This window comes from Zea mays, chromosome 7, assembly GCF_902167145.1.
Source record: "Zea mays cultivar B73 chromosome 7, Zm-B73-REFERENCE-NAM-5.0, whole genome shotgun sequence".
NCBI classification, from domain to species: Eukaryota; Viridiplantae; Streptophyta; class Magnoliopsida; order Poales; family Poaceae; genus Zea; species Zea mays.
The window spans coordinates 7,785,986-7,804,384 of record NC_050102.1 but is presented as its reverse complement, the minus strand read 5'-3'; the positions used below and the strand labels follow the sequence as shown (position 1 = coordinate 7,804,384).

The following is an 18,399-nucleotide window of genomic DNA, read 5'->3' as shown; positions in this document are numbered from 1 at the left end:
AATAGCACACGGATTGCTTGAAGAAAATTGGGAGTAGTCAATAGTCACAGGGCATGTTTGGTTTCTTTAGTTAAGAGACTAAAGTTTAGTTAAAGAACTAAAGTTTAGGTTCCGTATGGTTCCATTAGTCTTTGGACTGAAGTTTAGTACAAAGACTAAACTTTAATCTCTAACTTGTTTGGTTATAGGGACTAAACATATTCTAAATATACTAAATGTAACACATAAAGACCGAAATAACATTTTTCTTGTTTCAGGCTGGTTTTCTAGGTAAGGGCAATTGAAATAAATGTTGTCCTTTAGTCCCTTTTAGCACCCATGTGAGGGACTCAGACTAAACTCAATTAGTCCCTATTTTAGTCCTTCCATTTGGCAAAATAGGAACTAAACGAGACTAAAAACCATAGATTAAAAAATAGTCCCTCTAACCAAACGCGGCCTTAGTCCCTACCATGTTTGTTTCTAGAGACTAAAGTATTCAGAACACATTAAATGAATCATAAGAGGACCAAAATATCCCTTAACATTCTCCTACTATTAGTGCAACTGAAATAAAGGAGGAACAAAAATGGAATTAATATGATTTAGTCCCTTTGATTAGTGATTACAACAGTTTAATCCTTATTTTAGTCCCACTGTTTGGCAATTTAGGGACTCAATGGGGAAAATATCCTATGCAATCACTCATACTGGTGCAAGTGTGCAATTAAACGATCTGATGCATCCAATCTAGATCTAATGATGATTGTTATTTTGCATTATCCCCTTCCATTTGAAACCTAGTGCCTGCTTTACATTTAATCACTTCCATATGAAACCAATGGATATAATTTGATGCTTTGGATAGTTTGATTGCAGATTTACAACAAATAAATGATTGGATAGGATATATCGTCGATTAAATGAGACTAAAATATATGGACTAATTTTTAGTCACTCAAACTAAACCGGCATAGTGTGCGGTTGCGTGATCTGTGCAGCGTAGATGGCCGAATCTAGCATGAGCAGCGAGGAAGGATCAAACCGCACGGCCCGGCCCGTACGGATTTCTGGGCCAGGAAAGCACCATGTGCTGGGCCAGGAAGGAACACGGACGCCAGTGTTCTTTCGTAGAGGAGTGAAGAGGCCTATCTATAACTCGACGCGCTAGGGTTTTCCATCACCGCCGCCGCCGACGCATCCAAACCCAAATCAAGCCACCACCCTCTCCTCCTCCTCAGCGGCGAGCACCACCAGCAACAGCGAGACACGATGAGGCCGATCTTGATGAAGGGCCACGAGCGCCCGCTCACGTTCCTGCGCTACAACCGCGACGGGGACCTCCTCTTCTCCTGCGCCAAGGACCACACCCCCACGGTCTGGTACGCCGACAACGGCGACCGCCTCGGCACCTACCGCGGCCACAACGGCGCTGTCTGGACCTGCGACGTCTCCCGCGACTCGGCGCGCCTCATCACCGGATCCGCCGACCAGACCGCCAAGCTCTGGGATGTCAGCACGGGGAAGGAGCTCTTCAGCTTCCGCTTCGACGCGCCCGCCAGGTCCGTCGAGTTCGCCATCGGGGACGCGCTCGCCGTCGTCACCACCGACAACTTCATGGACCACGTCCCCACCGTCCAGGTCAAGCGCATCGCCGAGGACATCGACGACCGTCAGTGCTTTTTCCTTCTCAACAACGCTTTCGTTCATGCCTCCTCCGCTGTTTCGTTTGAATGGCAAGCCAGCATCCTTGACCTTGAGATCCTGTGTACATGCAGAGACGGAGGAGTCTGCACTCGTCATCACCGGCATCAAGGGAAGGATCAACAGGGCCGTTTGGGGGCCGCTCAACAGGACCATCATCACTGCCGGAGAGGATGCCACCGTTCGCATTTGGGATTCAGAGGTTAGGATGCTGGCTGCAGATAGGACTGGTGTCCACTATAATTTGGTTATCTAGCCCTAAGAATGCCCCATCAGTTGCTTGTTGTTACGGGGCTATGGGCAGTGGTGATGCATTTTGTGTTCATACTATAACACATCATTTCTGACTACTACTAGTTTTACTCTAGTCTATCCAACAAGGCATGATAATTTATTTAATGCAACATTTTTACCCACAAGGAGGGAATACGTAAATCAAAAGGGACGTGGGATTCAAAATAAAACCTGCTGTGCTTTTATATATCCATGGTTCCATGCCGATCTTTCTGTCTTTTCCTGTGCTGTTAAAAAAGTTAAATTGTTTTTCCATAACAATGGAGAGTTGTTTCACATCACTCATGGGATGCTCTTTGATTTGTGTGCAGACTGGACAACTTCTGAAAGAGTCTGACAAGGAATCCGGACATCAGAAGACCATTTCATCATTGTCAAAATCCCTAGATTGGTCACATTTTATTACTGGCTCCTTGGATAAATCTGCCAAGGTTAGAATTTGTTCAAGTTGACTGTCGTAAAGATACTTATGGTTTCCCTGACATTCAATTTTCGATGCATAGCTATGGGATACAAGAACGCTGACCCTGATCAAGACATATGTCACAGAGAGACCTGTTAATGCTGTTGACATCTCTCCCACTCATGATACTGTATGTTCCTCTTCACAATCTTGTTTATATTTATACATGTTCTTTTCCTAATGCCCAGGCTACTGACCTAATTTGTTTGACACTTGGGTTTCATAGTTTGTATAGTGGATGCTTATATAGCTGGTATTGTTAAGTGTCTCTTTGTCTGATTTAGTGCATTTTTATATAAACATAGGTCATGATTTTGTATATATATTTAACTGTGCTGTCAGCAGTTGCATCTTTTGTACAATAGGAGAAAAGTATTTTATCGCATTTAAGCTTTTAATCTATGGCTTATGCATTGTGTTAGATGTTCTTTTTCCTATTTACACTAGAACACTATTTATCATGTTTGTTTTTTTGCGCCACTGATAAATGCATTTGTGGTTACCGTTACGCTTTACGGTCTAAATATGATGCTGAGCCCAGTGGTACCATCATCTGTGTTCCATTTTCCTAAGATTTTTGTTTCTGTTTTTAGGTGGTTCTAGGAGGTGGTCAGGATGCAATGAATGTGACTATGACTGACCGCCGTGCTGGTAAATTTGAGGCTAAATTCTACCACAAGGTGATTTTTCAGTTCACAGAATATAAATGCCTTACTCTTTTTGTGTTACATCTTGCTAACTTTGCATGCTTACAATATTTGAACCATTATTATTAAAACTTGCTCTTTTAGATTTTGCAAGAGGAAATTGGTGGTGTTAAAGGGCATTTTGGGCCAATTAATGCTTTGGCATTTAATCCTGATGGGCGGAGGTAATTTTTTTAATCTGACAGTGGTTGTCTCTTTCAGTCATAGTTGGTAGTATTAACAGTTGACCAGGTTATTGCCCATATATGCTGTTTTTATTGTATATGCTCAATGATTCAGCCATGGTAAATCATGGTAATATACGCTATTCTGATCCACACAAGGATGTCAACAACATTTCTGAGAGCAGGATTTTTCGTTGCTATGTGTAATTTTCATTAGATTTTGATTGGTTTATCTTTTGCAAATATACCTCCTCTGATTGTTTTTCTATCTCATTTGTGGAGCAACATAGCAACCAATCTTGATTTGCCATTTTATCTCACTTTTCTTTGACTTAATCGGCTTAAGTGTTATAGATCTCTATATTGACAAGTTTTTTGTCTGTAAACATCATGTATCTTCTAAGTGTGTCCACGACATATCTGGTTTTTATTGATTTCTGAAGCTATTTATTTTTACCTTGTAAATGGCTGAATGTCTCATTTGGTATTCTACATTTATATGTAGCTCAGTGATTGTAGCCAATTACATTGGCAATATACGCTATGCTGACCTCAGTTTGATGAACATTTTTACTGAGAGCTGCATTCTGCCCACAATAGCTTTACCAGTAATCTGGGATCTGATGGCTCAATGATTTCAACCAGTCATTCTTGATATATACGCTATTCTGATTGCTGCTGTTGAAAAAAAATATCCATGAGAGCACCATTGTACCCTATCAACATGCTTTGTAGATACCTTTTCTCTTGCGTTCTGGAGTTATTTTTAAATTTTAGAAGTTTTTTTACTAACTCCATGTTCATTCTTTTATCTTATTATTAGCTTTTCAAGTGGTGGTGAAGATGGATATGTAAGGTTGCATCATTTTGATTCTGACTACTTTAGCATCAAAATGTAGATAAAGAACAGACGAATCAGAGGTACCACTTCAGCTCTCAGCTGTTTTATTAAGATTGGTTTGTTAATTTTGTTATCGCTTGCTACCTGTGTACTGTTGACATGGCATATTGTTTTTCTTGCAACCCGACCTTTTGGTTTGACTTTTTAGGTGGGTTTTCTGGTTATTATACACGTCAGATGTATCTATGGCATGTTCTAACAGATTGACAATGTTGAAACATCAATGATGTCTATCCTAAGAATTCCATTTCTTGCATCCAGACCGAAAGCCCTGTTGCTTATGTTTTTAGGTCGTGTTTGTTTTAACCTTCATCCTTCAATTCCTTTTCAGGCTGTTTGATGACCAACCGGTTCAGTTTCTTGGTTCAGATGTTAGATGTTGCTGGTTGGCCATGGCGCATGTAGAGCAGGCTCAGATCCTAGGTTTTTGGTCTGCTTGTTTGATGATGTTGCTCTGGATAAGCAGCTTTTTGGTCTGCTTGAGGAATTTGTACACACTTGGCAATGAAAAGATCCTTGGACTGAGTTGTCATTCTCGCTCATGTTTCCAGTTTTGTTTCGATTTGTAGTGCTCACATTTCAAAACCTGTGTTTTAACTCTACATATGAGGCTGCTGTATTACTGCATTGGCTAAACGGCTAAACCTACTACGTTCCCCACTTAAATGACTGAACGATCAATGTCGAGAGGTTCGACCGCCCCTCATGTGGGTTTCAGCCTATTTGGATAATGCTGAGAACTTTAAACGGCTTGTGTAATATCTTGCTGGTGCCTAACTTTAGTTGGGTTTTGCCTGTGAGTGTAGCCCTTAGTGGGTATATTGAATAATGTAAATAAATACTCACTTCATTCTAAGGGCGTCTCTAATGGCCAGCTATTTCACTAGCTAGTTTCACTCCTAAATTTTAATGACTAAATTTTGGTCTCTTTTCTAAAATACCAAACATGATGACTAAAATCGTTCCTTTAAATATGATTTATAGGGACTAAAGTTTAGTAGGGTGACTAAAGCAACTAAACATCTTTTAAATTTTAAAATGTTCTAAGATATATAACTTGTGCTATATGTGTAGTCTAGGTTTCATGAGTATATCATGTGTGATTGTATATATTGGTATAATCATTTCACCAAGAAACAATATTATTTGAATGTGGAAAGTATATATTATTTAGGGGTGTTTTGGATTGCTCTAGATTTTAGGTTCAACGAGTTGAAGTCTATAATATAAAGTTAAATAATATTATTGGAATGTGAAAAGTATATATTATTTGGAGGGTGTTTGGGACTACTCTAAATTTCATCTTCAACGTGAAGTTATAGTCTATAATATAATTTTAAATAGTTTTAAAATTATTTTAAATCTAAAATAATAAACAAAATAACTTATTTAAACGCCTTCTAAAAATTCACAGCTTCAATTTTACGATTTACTGAAGATCATCTTAATGATCTATTTCACCAATTTCACCAAATATTTTAAAGTTAAAGCAGTCCTAAACAAAGTCTTAAAATGTAAAATATGCCTTAAAAGGTAAAATATTTTAGTTTGATAGAAGCTAGGTGAGTACCTTATTTTCCGTCCTTTTTATGCCACTTGCGTAATTTCTTACCCTTCAATAATATTGAAGTGGTATAGAATACATTATGACATGTAAATATTTTATCCTTCTATACCATCTGCGTTGGTATGGAAAGGCAAGAAATTAAATTTGAGATGGTAAATAAGCCCTTCGAATGGAAGGGTAAGAATGCATTGAAGTGTCACATAAATAAGATAACGGATAAAATTAGTGTGCCATAGAGAGGCTTCATCGACGAAAATTGTATATAAACATGTTAATTTGGTTTAGACTCAAATCAGGTTGGTAAATTGCAACATGAGAAAGACACGTGGATATATAGGTAGTAAAAGCTGTTATTCAATTAAAATTTCTTGCAATCAAATTACTAAAAAATATGAAAAAAACTCAAAAAAATATAGATATACTTTATCGTTTGTTCTACAAATGTATTAAATTTAAAGTTCTAATTTATCCTATATTAAAAAAGGTATAGAAAATTCTATCAAATATGAAAGAGTAAAAAAATGATAGATTTTTAATATCTTTTAACACTAGATAAAATCAACCTTAAAATCTAATATATTAGTACATTAAATAATAAAGTATGTGTCGAGTACTCGGGAACCAGGTATCCGAAATAGGCCCTTCAAAAACGGCCAACTCCGTCGATTAACTGTGCGAGACAGACCAGATGACCAGCTCTCCGATGAGCTACTCCACCGACTAATTCTGCGAGACGGACAAGATGACCAACTCTCGAATGATGACTAACTCTACGATGATGATCAACTCTTCGATGATGAACTCTCTGATGACCAACTTCGCTGACCTACTCTGTGAAATAGACCGAATGTGACTAACTCTCGGATGATGACCAACTCTTGGATGATGACCAACTCTGACTACCAACTCTCTACCAATCAGCTCTAGTCGACCAATTCTCCGTCGAGCAACCCGGCAAGGCACAGATCTAAGTCCAACGCTACTGATCCACGTCAGCTACGATGAGACGTGTCACCATCAAGCCACGTCCGGATATACGCACATCACACCTAATGGGCATCGAGGTCTCTATAGTGACCCGTACATTGGAAGGACAGGACAGCGTGTCATACCAAGCGTGCGCTGGCAGGTGACGAAGGACCCATGATGACATGAGAAGCCGTGTCATATATCTAAACTTTCTTTTTTAATGGCTCTCGATGAATCGCGCATATATCTAAACTTTCTTTTTTGTGTGGAATTTTACTGCTGCTGTTCGTTGTGTGTGTGTGGTTCTGCTTTATTGGGGCTGTTGGGACGAATTGCGTTTTGTTCTCCTGGCTCTTTGGGATATGCGGACGGCAGCAGCTGCGACATCAAAATTAAAGCGACTTGATCACTCCATCCAACGATCGGGTTTTGTCGAGGGCTAAGCGCTTTTTCTTGAGAGCGGCTTCCACGTTGTAGAAAACAAAGTCGATTTATCAACAACGCGGTATATTTAATCGCCCTGTTTGTCACAGCATATTCATAGATTTAAACAAAAACTGTGTTAAATATGTAACTTCTACAACAGCTTATCAGTTCAGTTGTTTATCAGAATGAACTAAAAACAGCCAACAAACAGAAGCTGGTTTTCATCAAATAAGCTGTTTTTCCAACAAGCACAAGCTGTGTCAAACATAACCAATAAACGCTTTCTCATGGCAGAGAAAGGAGCCTGATTCTATATAAATTTGCTGGCATCTACTAATAGTTCAGGAAAAAGAAATGTTTATGCTATTTTTTTCTCATAAACTCAATCAAATTTAAACTAGCTTGAATCTGATCAAACCTAGAGTTGCATCGTTTCTAGGATTTATATGATGGAAGTGATATAAGCAAATAGCTACTGTTAGAGAGTAGAGGTTTCATTGGACGTTTTCTAGAACGTCATAGGAGCTTGTTTTCCCCCACTGGCCACTGACACCATTAATATGTACTCACACAAATGAAGAGTATAACAAAAAGAATATATTTAGGAAAAAAATTAAAACAACACGTAATTTAAAACGTAGAAACGATTAATTTAATGGCATTTATTCTGTATTACAAATGTCAGTATTTTTTTTATACAAGCTCGGTCGATGCTCCCACTACAAGAAGTATATATACTCATAAGACCAACTCCAGCAGACTCCCTCTCCCTATCCGTATTTAGCACGGCCAACAGTATACAACGAGACTCCGTATCCGTCCCCGTTTCCAGCAGACTCCGTATTTGCACTCCGCTTGCAGTCTATGACACCTGGGGCCCGCGAGCAGCCGCGGGCGCATGCAGTCTTGTGCGGAGAGGAGAGAGAAACCGTGGAAAAGGGGAGTGCAGGTACACGGCGTGTGTTTTGCGGAGACAGATGCGGAGGCTGCTGGAGAGCGAAATAGTAACTTAGAGCGTGTATAATATGGATACGGAGTGGGATAGCCAGTGCTGCTGGAGTTGGTCTAAACGAGCAGCTAGCTGGCCATGCCTTGAAAAGCAAGAGAAAAAACTTTGGATTCTGGCCTTACTTCACCTGTTCTGTTCTGTTCTCACCACTTGAGACTAGGCACATGCCTACTCTAAGCCCAAACGCATCTTAGGCCATTAAAACTAAGACCATAGTGTGATTAACACACTTTTGACGAACTGGTTGCTTCTACTGCTGTCTGCTGATCATTGTTCCCCTCCATCTCACCGTCTCATGTGTGCCAGCTTGCCCATCTCACAGATTCAGATTCAGAACTACAGAAAAAGACACAAGAGTTAGAGCCATCTATCGACTATCGTGCTTAGCTACTGATTCATAGTTTAGCCAAGACTGTCACTGCACAAGTCATGATGCTGATCTTCATTAGTTACAATCGGTTTGGTCCGTTCAGGCTTTTGCAATGGCTGCAGCAGAGGAGGAGGAAGAAGAAGAGAACGCAAGGTGCGCGTGGAGCGCGTGTAGGCGCATGTCCAACCGACCCGTCCTCCTGTCCTGCTCCTCCTCTCTCTTTTTCTCCATCCAAGAATACCAAAAAGAAAAGAAAACCAGTGCGTCATGCCATGCGTGCGTGGACTCACTCTCGTCTCTTTATGAAGGGAAGGAAAGTTCCAGGGGCCTCGTTCGTAAAATGCGGATACTAGAGCGCTTTCCTGCAAAAAAAAAAACTTGGTCCTTGGTGTCCTGGCCTGCTGCGTTGCGTGCAAGACATGCACCCCTCTAGCAGTTCTCTCTGTATGCTGATAGTTTGCCGCTTCATCGCAGTGGATCGTCAACGGCTATGCACATCTCAAGCTGAGTGACTGTAACAAGCTTAACGAACACGAAGCCTAATCAAAACGGTGCATGGAATTCTTGCCTTGTGGTGGATATCCTCGGCCCACCGCAATTGTCAAGAAACCGGAGGCCATAACGTGAAAAATCCACAAAAATCCAACCAACAAGCTCGTCTGCCCCCCCCACTCCACCTCTTTTTTTTCGATGACATGCCGTGTATAACCTCAATTTCTGTTCGCGTATAATCGTCGGATATCTCCCTCTCCTCAAAATACTCACAACCCAGAGATCTCACACCCACGACCACCACGAGGGAAAAAAAACAACAACAGAGGAGAGAGACTAGAGAGAGAGAGAGAGAGAGAGGAGCGTTGGAGTTTGGAAGCAGTTCCTGCGACCTGCGGCCGGAGCCCCGGGGCATATTCCTCGCCCGGAGATCCCGTACCCGACCCTCCCCTGATAAACAGACGCAAGCGTCAGGGAGGGAGGGAGGGACAGAGAGAGGTAGAGAGGGCCGGGGCGAAGGGGGCAAAGATGCGTTCTTGAGGAGCCTGTGCAGGGGAGGTCCAATCCAGAGGCCGCCATTCCTTTTCTTTTCCCCCCAACCTCTGCAGGCTCTTCAGATCCAGCAATCCGGCTTGTTTCTTTTGCTGGTAAGGAAAGCCCCATCTTGATTGATCCTGACGTCTCGCGGTGATCTTCCGTCAAAACCAAACCTTTCTTCCGGGGGGTGGCTGGCTGGTTGGATGCTTCCAGCCTTCCAGTTTGTTTTGCAGCGTGTTTCCCATTTTTTCCCCCGGGGGTCTGCTCGGATTTGTTCAGTTCGTCCAGAGAAGGATCGTGCAGCGTGTACCATATTATTGTCTATATATGTGGGGAATCTGATGGTTGAGTTCTGAATTGATAACGATGATAAGTTATTAATTCTAAGTAGTATTTGCTAGACATTCTTCCTTGTTTTAATTCCATGCCATGTATGTACGTTAACTAAATGTGTATACGTAATTAGCGTTTGGCTGGGGCCATTTTACAAGCATGTATTTCGTTTCTGTTGTGATTTCTTCTTTTGTTTTTCCCCCCCACTGTTACCGACTTGACTCCCATGCTCAATGATTTAGACTAAGAATGTTACTAGTGACGTTCGATTACCCATCTGTGCTGTTCCACGGCCTTGACACTATAATGGATGGGTTAGTTTATCATTTACATCAGTGCTATATATGATTCCTTTTCCCCGAAACAATTACATGTCGGTGTCAAGGGCAAGTTCTATTTCTCTATCCAAGTTGGGTGCATATTTATAAGTTTGCTGTGGTAGGCCAACTTTAGATTGAAAATATATAATTGCATAAGATGCATAACCTGAAGACTTGAATGTGAAGGTGTTTACTTTCTGTTTAAGTTAGACCTCTTATCAGAAATGTCATTCACCAATAGTTTTTCCATGTTGCAGATTGTTTGTTTGTGCATTTAAAAAAAACTAGTTCATTTTCCAGTTTATCAGGCATATAATTCAGAGCATTCATTATTTTAATGCTATTGTAATTTCTTGCATTATATAGTTTACTCATTTACATCCATTTTATTTTATCCATCGTGCAGGTTGATTTATACTCTATAGTGGTTCTCTACTTAGCATCAAGTCTTGGCATGGCAATGGCCTCGTAGCTCGCGGCTCTCTAATAGGAATAATTTTACTCAAAATGAAGCTATAGCGTCATGCTATCTTAGGTTGTTTGGACAGTTCCTTAGGATACTGAAACTGTCTTAGATAATGGAGATGATGTTCACTCAAACATTTCTCCCGATAGATATACAATTGTAATTACACCAGAACTGTACTTACAATTAAGAACAACATCAGCTGTAACATTAGTAGTAAGAAACAGTTCAGATAGTGTGAAGAAGTTCATCTGTTGGCCTGCTATTTCAGGTACTTTCACATCTAGGAAAAAGAATGATTTCTAATGTTATCTTGATGGAGTTCTTATTTGCCTCAATAATTGTGTAGATACTGTGTGTGTTCCTGAAACTTCATGGAGACTTCCATATCTCCACCAGGCACATCAAAGCAGTCAGCTGTCCGCAAACCTTCTCCTGGAAGCTCTCTTAAGGATCTGTGCCTTGTTTCCAAACAAGGGTCAATAGCTGAAGTAGAATCTGCTTTGGCCTTGTTGAAAAAAAGTGGTGGGAACATTGATGGTAGAAATGCATTTGGTCTTAGTGCCCTCCACCTTGCAACATGGAGAAATCATCTACCCATTGTGAGGCGACTCCTAGATGCTGGCGCTGATCCAGATGCAAGGGTATGCACTATTTCTTTTAGGATGCTTCCTCTGGTTATCTTTGCTTTGAAAATTATTTTCTTTTAGCTATAATCCCAGTAAGGCAGTAACAGCCTCAGCTGTATCGAACCACTACAGTAACAACAACAACAAAAAACTAAAATGTGGTTTTGTACAGAATATCATGCAGATAAACTCATTTTGATTATCAAAATTTTCTTTAGTTTGGTGCTGCTTGATTTTGCTTATTGACCTTTCAGTTGTGTGTAAATTCTCACTAAAATTTTCACTGTTGCAGGATGGAGAATCTGGCTGGAGTAGCCTGCATAGAGCACTTCATTTTGGTCACCTATGTATTGCTGGTGTTCTTTTACAGTTTGGTGCTTCCCTCGCTTTGGAGGACACTAAGGGCCGTACACCTGTTGACCTTATCTCCTGTCCAGTATCACAGGCCAATGGAGATTTTCCAGATGCAGGTAGCTTTCTTCTGCCCCAGGAAACGGTTCTCTTATATTGCGCTCTTGGCAATTTGGCTTGCTTTATGGAAGTTTTTTTTTTCATTTTAGTTGCAACGGAAGTCTTCAGTTGGGGAAGTGGGACAAATTATCAGCTGGGAACTGGCAACGCCCACATACAAAAACTACCATGCAAAGTAGAAGCTTTGCATGGATCATATATCAAAACAGTTGCTGCATCAAAGTTTCACAGTGTAGCAGTTAGTTCTAATGGTGAACTATACACATGGGGATTTGGTCGAGGTGGTCGTCTTGGTCATCCAGATATTCACAGGTTAGCGATTGCATGATGTTAAAATGAGTTTGTTTCTAGATCAGAAAATTGTTTCCTCAATGCTTTTGTTAGTACCTACGGATTAGCTACCCCTTCCGGCCACAGAAACATGTTGCTTAGGATAAGATTTGGTCAAACCCTAAAAACTACAAACAGTAATATCTTTTAAATTGTTTACTTTGAAAACATGTTGTATGTGTAGAGTTGCATCGAAAAATACTTGCAAATTTTCATAAATTTAAAGAATATACTCTAGAAAAAATAGTGGTCAAACAAATGCATCAAATATTTGAAGCTGTTCAAAATCAAATGTGATGACTACTAATGAAAACTAAATTGGCTTAATTGTAAGCCAAAGTAATTGAGCAGTAATGTCTATTTTCTTGTAAAATTTTCTTCATTGTTGAGTAAGTTTATGAAACCTATCATTCTGTTACAGTGGACAGACAACTGCTGTGATTACCCCTCGCCAGGTGACAGTAGGATTAGGCCGTAAACGAGTTAATGCTGTGGCTGCAGCCAAACATCATACTGTGATTGCTACAGAGCTGGGGGAATTGTTTACCTGGGGATCAAATAGAGGTACGTGTGATGCATTTTAAATGTATTTTTAGGCAACATGAACCTTGGGCACACATTTCATGCCCTTTTTGTCCTTACTAATATTATTTTCTCCTTAGAAGCAGCCTCTTCACATTTGTGGGGGGATGCTTGCCTCGGTTTATTCCTTCCCCAGACGGCCAGACCCCACTCATGTGGGAGCTCTGGCACTGGGTCTGCACTTTTATGGTCTATAACAAAATCCTCTGAATGATGCAGAGGGTCAGCTTGGGTACCCTTCTGTTGATACCCAACCAACACCAAGGCGTGTTGGTTCGCTCAAGCAAAGGATAATTTCAGTAGCTGCTGCAAACAAGCACTCCGCTGCAGTTGCTGATACTGGCGAAGTATTCACCTGGGGTTGCAATAAGGAGGGCCAACTAGGATATGGCACTTCAAACTCAGCATCAAACTGTATCCCAAGAATGGTGGAGTACTTGAAAGGAAAAGTACTTAGAGGTGTTTCTGCAGCAAAGTATCATACAATAGTGTTAGGAGCTGATGGAGAGGTATTCTTTGAATCTTGATTTTTACACATTGTTCTTGCATTATGAGAATTGAACACATCTATTGATTTAATCCTTTTTTTAAGGTGTTCACTTGGGGCCATCGCCTTGTCACCCCACGGCGTGTCGTAGTAGCTCGATGCCTTAAGAAGGGTGGAAATACAAATCTGAAGTTTCATCGTATGGAACGACTTCAAGTGATTTCAGTGGCTGCTGGAACAACGCACAATACTGCTTTAACAGCTGATGGTGCTCTTTTCTACTGGGTTTCATCAGATCCTGATCTAAAATGCCAGCAGGTTTGGTTTCTTACCTGCTAAGGTCTTAATTGGTATAGCAGTAATTTGTTCATGTTTGCATAACATCATCTCTGTACAGATATTTTCAATGTGTGGAAGGAATATTGTGAACATCTCGGCTGGAAAGTACTGGACCGCTGTGGCTACATCAACTGGTGATGTTTTCATGTGGGATGCAAAGAAACGTAAGGACGAAACGCCAATTTTCACTCGGGTGCATGGTGTTAAGCGAGCAACATTTGTTTGTGTTGGTGAAACGCACATGCTTGTGCTCTCAAGTATATACCATCCTGAGTATCCACCCAAGCCTAAAAGCCAAGGCTTAAAATCCATGTTAGAATGGAACGGTGGAACAGAAGAGCTGGGTGAAGATATCCTGTTTGATGATGTTCAGCCCAACAGTGGTTTATCAGGAAGCAGTGGTGAAATGAGCAAAGGTGTGCCTAGCTTGAAAAGCCTCTGTGAGAAGGTTGCAGTTGAGTATTTATTGGAGCCAAAAAACTCAATACAGCTTCTTGAAATTGCTGATTCCTTGGAAGCTAAGGAGCTCAAGAAGCATTGTGAGGTAATGGGCATAAATTTATAATGCACTGGTGCGCTGCAGCTTACAAGCACTAATCCTTCTGTTAATATGTGTTTTGTGTTTATCTTTCTTCAATGCAACCGTTGCTTGTGAAATTCCATATAGGTATAGTTGTTGCTGAGACTCAGTCGTTGAATATCCTGCAGGATTTAGCTATTCGCAACCTCGATTACATTTTCACAGTGGGAGCTTCTTCAATTATGAATGCTTCTTCTGAAATTCTTGTGAACTTAGAGAAATTGCTAGATGAGAAATCCTCAGAGCCTTGGAGTCAGCACCGTCTTCCCACAATGACAGCTACCTATCCTGCTGTCATTGACAGTGATGTAGAGGAAGATGAAGCAAGAGAATTCCCCAAGACCCGTAAATGTGGGAAATCTGCATCAAGGCCATCTGCGATGTCTAGTGATGACAGCTTCCTTCAGAAAGACTGCACCGCTGAACAAGCCGTCTCTAAGCAGATCAGAGCACTTCGCAAGAAGCTGCAACAGATTGAGATTCTCGAGGCTAAACAACTTGCAGGTCATCAGCTTGACAGTCAGCAGGTAGCGAAGCTCGAGTCTAGGGCTGCCCTTGAAGGTGAACTTGCTGAACTTGGCATTCCCTCAGAGATATACTCAACTTCCTCTGCTTGTCCAGCAGAAGGTAGGACAAACAGAAAACCTGAGGTTTCTAAGAAACAGAAGAGAAAGAACAAGCAGTCAACACAGACCCCGTCAGTGAAAAATGAGCCTGGGCAACAAATCCCCATTACGGAACTTCAAGTTCTACAAGTCAATGTCTCTGCTGAAAAGGTTAGATTATGTCGTGTTTGCACTCATCCAGTGATTCTATATAGTCTCTGCCTTTTGTAGTCCCCCCCCCCCTCTTTCTTTGTGCAGACATGCTTATTATTATCATCCCAGATGGTTGTGTTGTAGGAGCTAGCAAATTCAAAGTATTAGTTTGTACTCTTGATTTACTATTGTTTTGGATCCCTGTTTTCCCTGTGGCTATTCTGTTTTGTAGTCGTACCAGTAGTAAGACGTAAAGTTGAGAGGGTGTCCCATACTATATTCTTTTAGCACCTGTTGTGCTTTACTTGCGTGAAAGGCCAAGTATTTTCTCCCTAAGCAGAATCTTGTACACTTTTCGCTTTACTTACACTACATTTTGCATTCGTCCACGATGCTTTGAGTTTCTGTTCTGCTACTACTTGGATTCATTCATTTGGCTATCTTCAGAAAGCACAAGTGCTGATAAAACTGTGTCTACATTGAAGCAGGAGGCGTATGCCGCTGATCCAATTAAACCTATGGAGGCTGCCGCGTTCAGCAACACAAAGGACACCGCTTCTCCACCGGAGAAGAAACCTTCCCAACCAACTCCATCAAAGAAGAAGAACAGAAAAGGCGGCCTGTCGCTGTTCCTGAGCGGCGCTCTCGACGACACCCCAAAACCAAGCCTCCCTGCCCCCGCTGTGCCTGCCACACCGAAGCCCGAAGGACCCGCCTGGGGCGGCGTGAAGATAACCAAGGGACCCGCTTCGCTTCGAGACATCCAGACCGAGCAGAGCAGAACAAACGAGCCCGCGTCGGCCAAGGCGAAGGACCGCCACGAGAACTCGCCGGACAGCGCCGGCCGCGCGACAAGGCTCTCCTCGTTCATCCCCGACGCGCGTTCCAGCCCAGTAGCCGTCGTGGCGCCTGCTCGCGCAGCGGCGGCGCCTTCTTCCGAAGGTGACAGGAGCACGCCGCCGTGGTCGTCCTCTGCCACCTCGCCCAACGTGTCGCAGCCTTCGCTCAGGGACATACAACAGATGCAGCAGGTATCGTTCTCACTTCCACTTCCACCCCACCCAGGACCGGTTAAGATTTTTGTCCTCTGACGAAAATTCTAACTAGCATTTTTCTTTTTCTTTTTATTTTTGCATGAGAAGAGGCACCATGGCGGCGTCTCCCACAGCCCGAAAACCCAGACATCGGGCTTCTGTATACCGCCCCACGGCGGAGCGCCAGAGGCCGCTGGCGGTGGCGGCGTGAAGGACAACGTGCCCAACCGGTGGTTCAGGCCGGAGACCGACGCCCCGTCCTCCATCCGCTCCATCCAGATCGAGGAGCAGGCTATGAAGGACTTCAGGCGCTTCTACAGCAGCGTGAGGATCGTCAAGCCGCAGGTCTAGTAGCACTGGCGGCGGCGGCGGTGGCGGCCTTGGCGGAGAGTGACTGATGGCACAACAACCCCCTTTAGGCTCACCCTCCCATTTGACACTGGCTCGTTGTACATTCGAGTGTACAGTTGGTTCTGTTCGCCATAGGTTCCTTGAGCTGAACAATAAACAAACACCCTTTGCTGCTGTTGCTGCTGCTTTCGCAGTGAGTGGTCTCGTTTAGTTGTAACAGAAGATTGTACAGGCCATGTGAGATCACCACCCCCCGGCTTTGGCTTAACAGTTTAACTTGAGCCAATGCTTCTTTTTTTTTTTTTGGCGCCAAAATGTCTTTGGTTGTTCCAAGCAGAGGTCATAAAAACTGTGTGGTGCGTCTGCACCCAGGTACCCAACATTTTTAGCTTCGATCGGACATGATCTCACTTTGGGGCTGTAGCCTAGTGCTTCTATATGCTCTCGATCTGCTTGACTGGTCGGTGTGAGAATTTGGTAGATAGCGGCATACTTGTGCTGTTGTGCAATAGTAGCACTATGCATGGTCATCTGCTAAGATCGATGGCAGCTCGTAATTAATGGAGCTAGTCTGCCTGGTTCAGTAGCTTGTCGCCTATGGCTATCGGTAATAAGGCCGGTTGCAATATTTTTTTGTTTGGTGAGCACTAGCTAGCCATGAGGCGATCAAATGTCATGTGCTCCCATGAACCCTGATGACATGTATCTTCACACCTTTGCGTGTGTGTATATATATAAAAAAAGAGCAAGCTTTCTTTTTTCCTCTTTCTATCCATGGAATCCTGCTGGGTCCCACAGCTGCACCGCCGGAAAGAGGAGGAGAGAGCCAGGAGGATGGCGGGAAGTCCTCTCTCTCTCTCCAACTTTTGCGGCTCTTTCTCGCGGCGCTTTCTGCCATGCACGCGGCATTTCTAACCAGTCTTCAGTCTCAGCCATCCGCCGGCGTTCTATACGTAGTAGAGCCTTATGCCCTTATCGTTCGTAATCGTTTCACTTTGATTGACAGTTACACACATGCATGCCAAAGGGAAGGGAGGACATGGGGATCCTGATCGACTCTCAGCTGTCCTTCGTCTTCGTCCTCATGCATGTCCAGAAAGGAAGGAATAGGCAGAAAAACAGCCTGGCAGGCAGTGACTCTCCAGCAATGGACAGTGGTTGTGGTTCACCGCGCAAGTCATCGGAGCTTATAAAGACTGGTTCGACCGCCGGCCAGTCATGTGCTGGGCACGTACGTGAGGAGCAAGTGCCCACCACCTGATCCATGGGGCGGGCGGCCGGCGATGGTGGAATCGCCGGTCCACTTTTTTGCCCGCGGCTTTCTGACTAGATTTCTGCCGTTTCTAGCTACTATAGTGACTAGATTTTTGCACCGCGTTTCTAGCACTAGAGTCTCTCTAGAGCCTCATTCGTCGTTTCACACATATGCCCATATATATGGCCAAGGGACATGGGATTCCTGGTGGAGTGAGCTGTCTGTTCGTCTTCGTCGTCTCCGTCACTAAACTCACTTTATAGGGAGGAGAGACATGGTGCATGCATGGCCCGAAAGGTGGCAAAGTATATCTTGCTTATTGATACAAAGGCAGATGCTGTCTGTGTGGGGCCGGTTAATTTCTTCTAGCCATGAGGAACCTTTGCTTCTTGTAATACTCAAATTTATATACAAAGGATATATTATATCTCCTCATTTTATGTGCCTCATTTGCATCATAAGAAAAGAGCACACACACAATTTAGAGATTAAGTCAAACAAATGATAAAAAAATGCATCATGCTGGAGTTTATATGTTTGTGCATTAAATAAAATAATAATGTTAATGATAATAATATAATAATGACTAGAAGTTGAATTAAAACCTAAAATTAAAATTAGGGTTTTGAAAATGAGAAGAAGAGAAAGGATATAAAAATATAAATAATATAATTATATATTTAAAAAACTGGTATTTTTAATTTCACAGAAGTGAAAGGGATTAATGTAGCACAAGCTTGAATTTAAATTTGAATTCAAAATTTAAATAGAGGAGAGAGAAAGAAAATCAGAAAAAGAAAAGGAAAAGAGAAGGGGTCGCTGGTGGGCCGGCGGCGGGGATTTCGGCCCATCTCGCCATTTCGCCATCGCGCGCACGGCCCA

General features: G+C 42.4%; 2 protein-coding genes and 3 non-coding genes across 11 annotated transcripts; all 5 read left to right on the top strand.

Moving 5' to 3' along the window:
• The first annotated feature begins 1,161 nt into the window (after positions 1 to 1,161).
• Positions 1,162 to 4,893, top strand: LOC100281110 (eukaryotic translation initiation factor 3 subunit 2). The gene is made up of 8 exons (NM_001154029.2): positions 1,162 to 1,651; positions 1,758 to 1,885; positions 2,289 to 2,408; positions 2,481 to 2,570; positions 3,034 to 3,120; positions 3,232 to 3,311; positions 4,135 to 4,232; positions 4,544 to 4,893. The coding sequence occupies exons 1-7, from the start codon at positions 1,252 to 1,254 to the stop codon at positions 4,208 to 4,210; spliced, it is 981 nt and encodes a 326-aa protein (NP_001147501.1). The 5' UTR covers positions 1,162 to 1,251; the 3' UTR covers positions 4,211 to 4,232; positions 4,544 to 4,893.
• LOC111589818 (small nucleolar RNA U54) lies at positions 3,412 to 3,495 on the top strand. The gene has a single exon (XR_004851655.1). It is a non-coding gene; the product is annotated as a small nucleolar RNA U54 (small nucleolar RNA).
• Positions 3,815 to 3,893, top strand: LOC111589815 (small nucleolar RNA U54). The gene has a single exon (XR_004851652.1). It is a non-coding gene; the product is annotated as a small nucleolar RNA U54 (small nucleolar RNA).
• LOC111589816 (small nucleolar RNA U54) lies at positions 3,937 to 4,017 on the top strand. The gene has a single exon (XR_004851653.1). It is a non-coding gene; the product is annotated as a small nucleolar RNA U54 (small nucleolar RNA).
• Positions 4,894 to 9,164: 4,271 nt separating the features above from the next.
• On the top strand, positions 9,165 to 16,699 carry LOC103631979 (uncharacterized). Of its 7 annotated transcripts, none has more exons than XM_020540933.1 (12): positions 9,165 to 9,692; positions 10,642 to 10,972; positions 11,051 to 11,345; positions 11,623 to 11,800; positions 11,891 to 12,113; positions 12,553 to 12,695; positions 12,933 to 13,222; positions 13,306 to 13,518; positions 13,598 to 14,083; positions 14,248 to 14,895; positions 15,366 to 15,908; positions 16,020 to 16,699. In XM_020540933.1, the coding sequence occupies exons 3-12, from the start codon at positions 11,076 to 11,078 to the stop codon at positions 16,260 to 16,262; spliced, it is 3,237 nt and encodes a 1,078-aa protein (XP_020396522.1). In that variant the 5' UTR covers positions 9,165 to 9,692; positions 10,642 to 10,972; positions 11,051 to 11,075; the 3' UTR covers positions 16,263 to 16,699. The 7 variants fall into 7 exon arrangements, with proteins under 7 accessions (XP_020396522.1, XP_020396521.1, XP_020396520.1 ...); XM_020540932.3 differs by having other exon boundaries at positions 9,224 to 9,692; positions 15,363 to 15,908; XM_020540931.3 differs by having other exon boundaries at positions 9,227 to 9,692; positions 11,623 to 12,113.
• The last annotated feature ends 1,700 nt before the right edge of the window (positions 16,700 to 18,399 follow it).

What these genes read in the sequence shown, in the direction of transcription:
- LOC100281110 (NM_001154029.2), top strand. Translation starts at nt 1,252, where the DNA reads ATGAGGCCGATCTTGATGAAGGGCCACGAGCGCCCGCTCACGTTCCTG. An exon ending in CGCCGAGGACATCGACGACC is followed by an intron (nt 1,652 to 1,757) that starts GTCAGTGCTTTT and finishes GTGTACATGCAG; the next exon opens with AGACGGAGGAGTCTGCACTC. An exon ending in TTCGCATTTGGGATTCAGAG is followed by an intron (nt 1,886 to 2,288) that starts GTTAGGATGCTG and finishes ATTTGTGTGCAG; the next exon opens with ACTGGACAACTTCTGAAAGA.
- LOC103631979 (XM_008653838.4), top strand. Translation starts at nt 11,076, where the DNA reads ATGGAGACTTCCATATCTCCACCAGGCACATCAAAGCAGTCAGCTGTC. An exon ending in CTGATCTAAAATGCCAGCAG is followed by an intron (nt 13,519 to 13,597) that starts GTTTGGTTTCTT and finishes ATCTCTGTACAG; the next exon opens with ATATTTTCAATGTGTGGAAG. An exon ending in TCAATGTCTCTGCTGAAAAG is followed by an intron (nt 14,896 to 15,362) that starts GTTAGATTATGT and finishes TCTACATTGAAG; the next exon opens with CAGGAGGCGTATGCCGCTGA.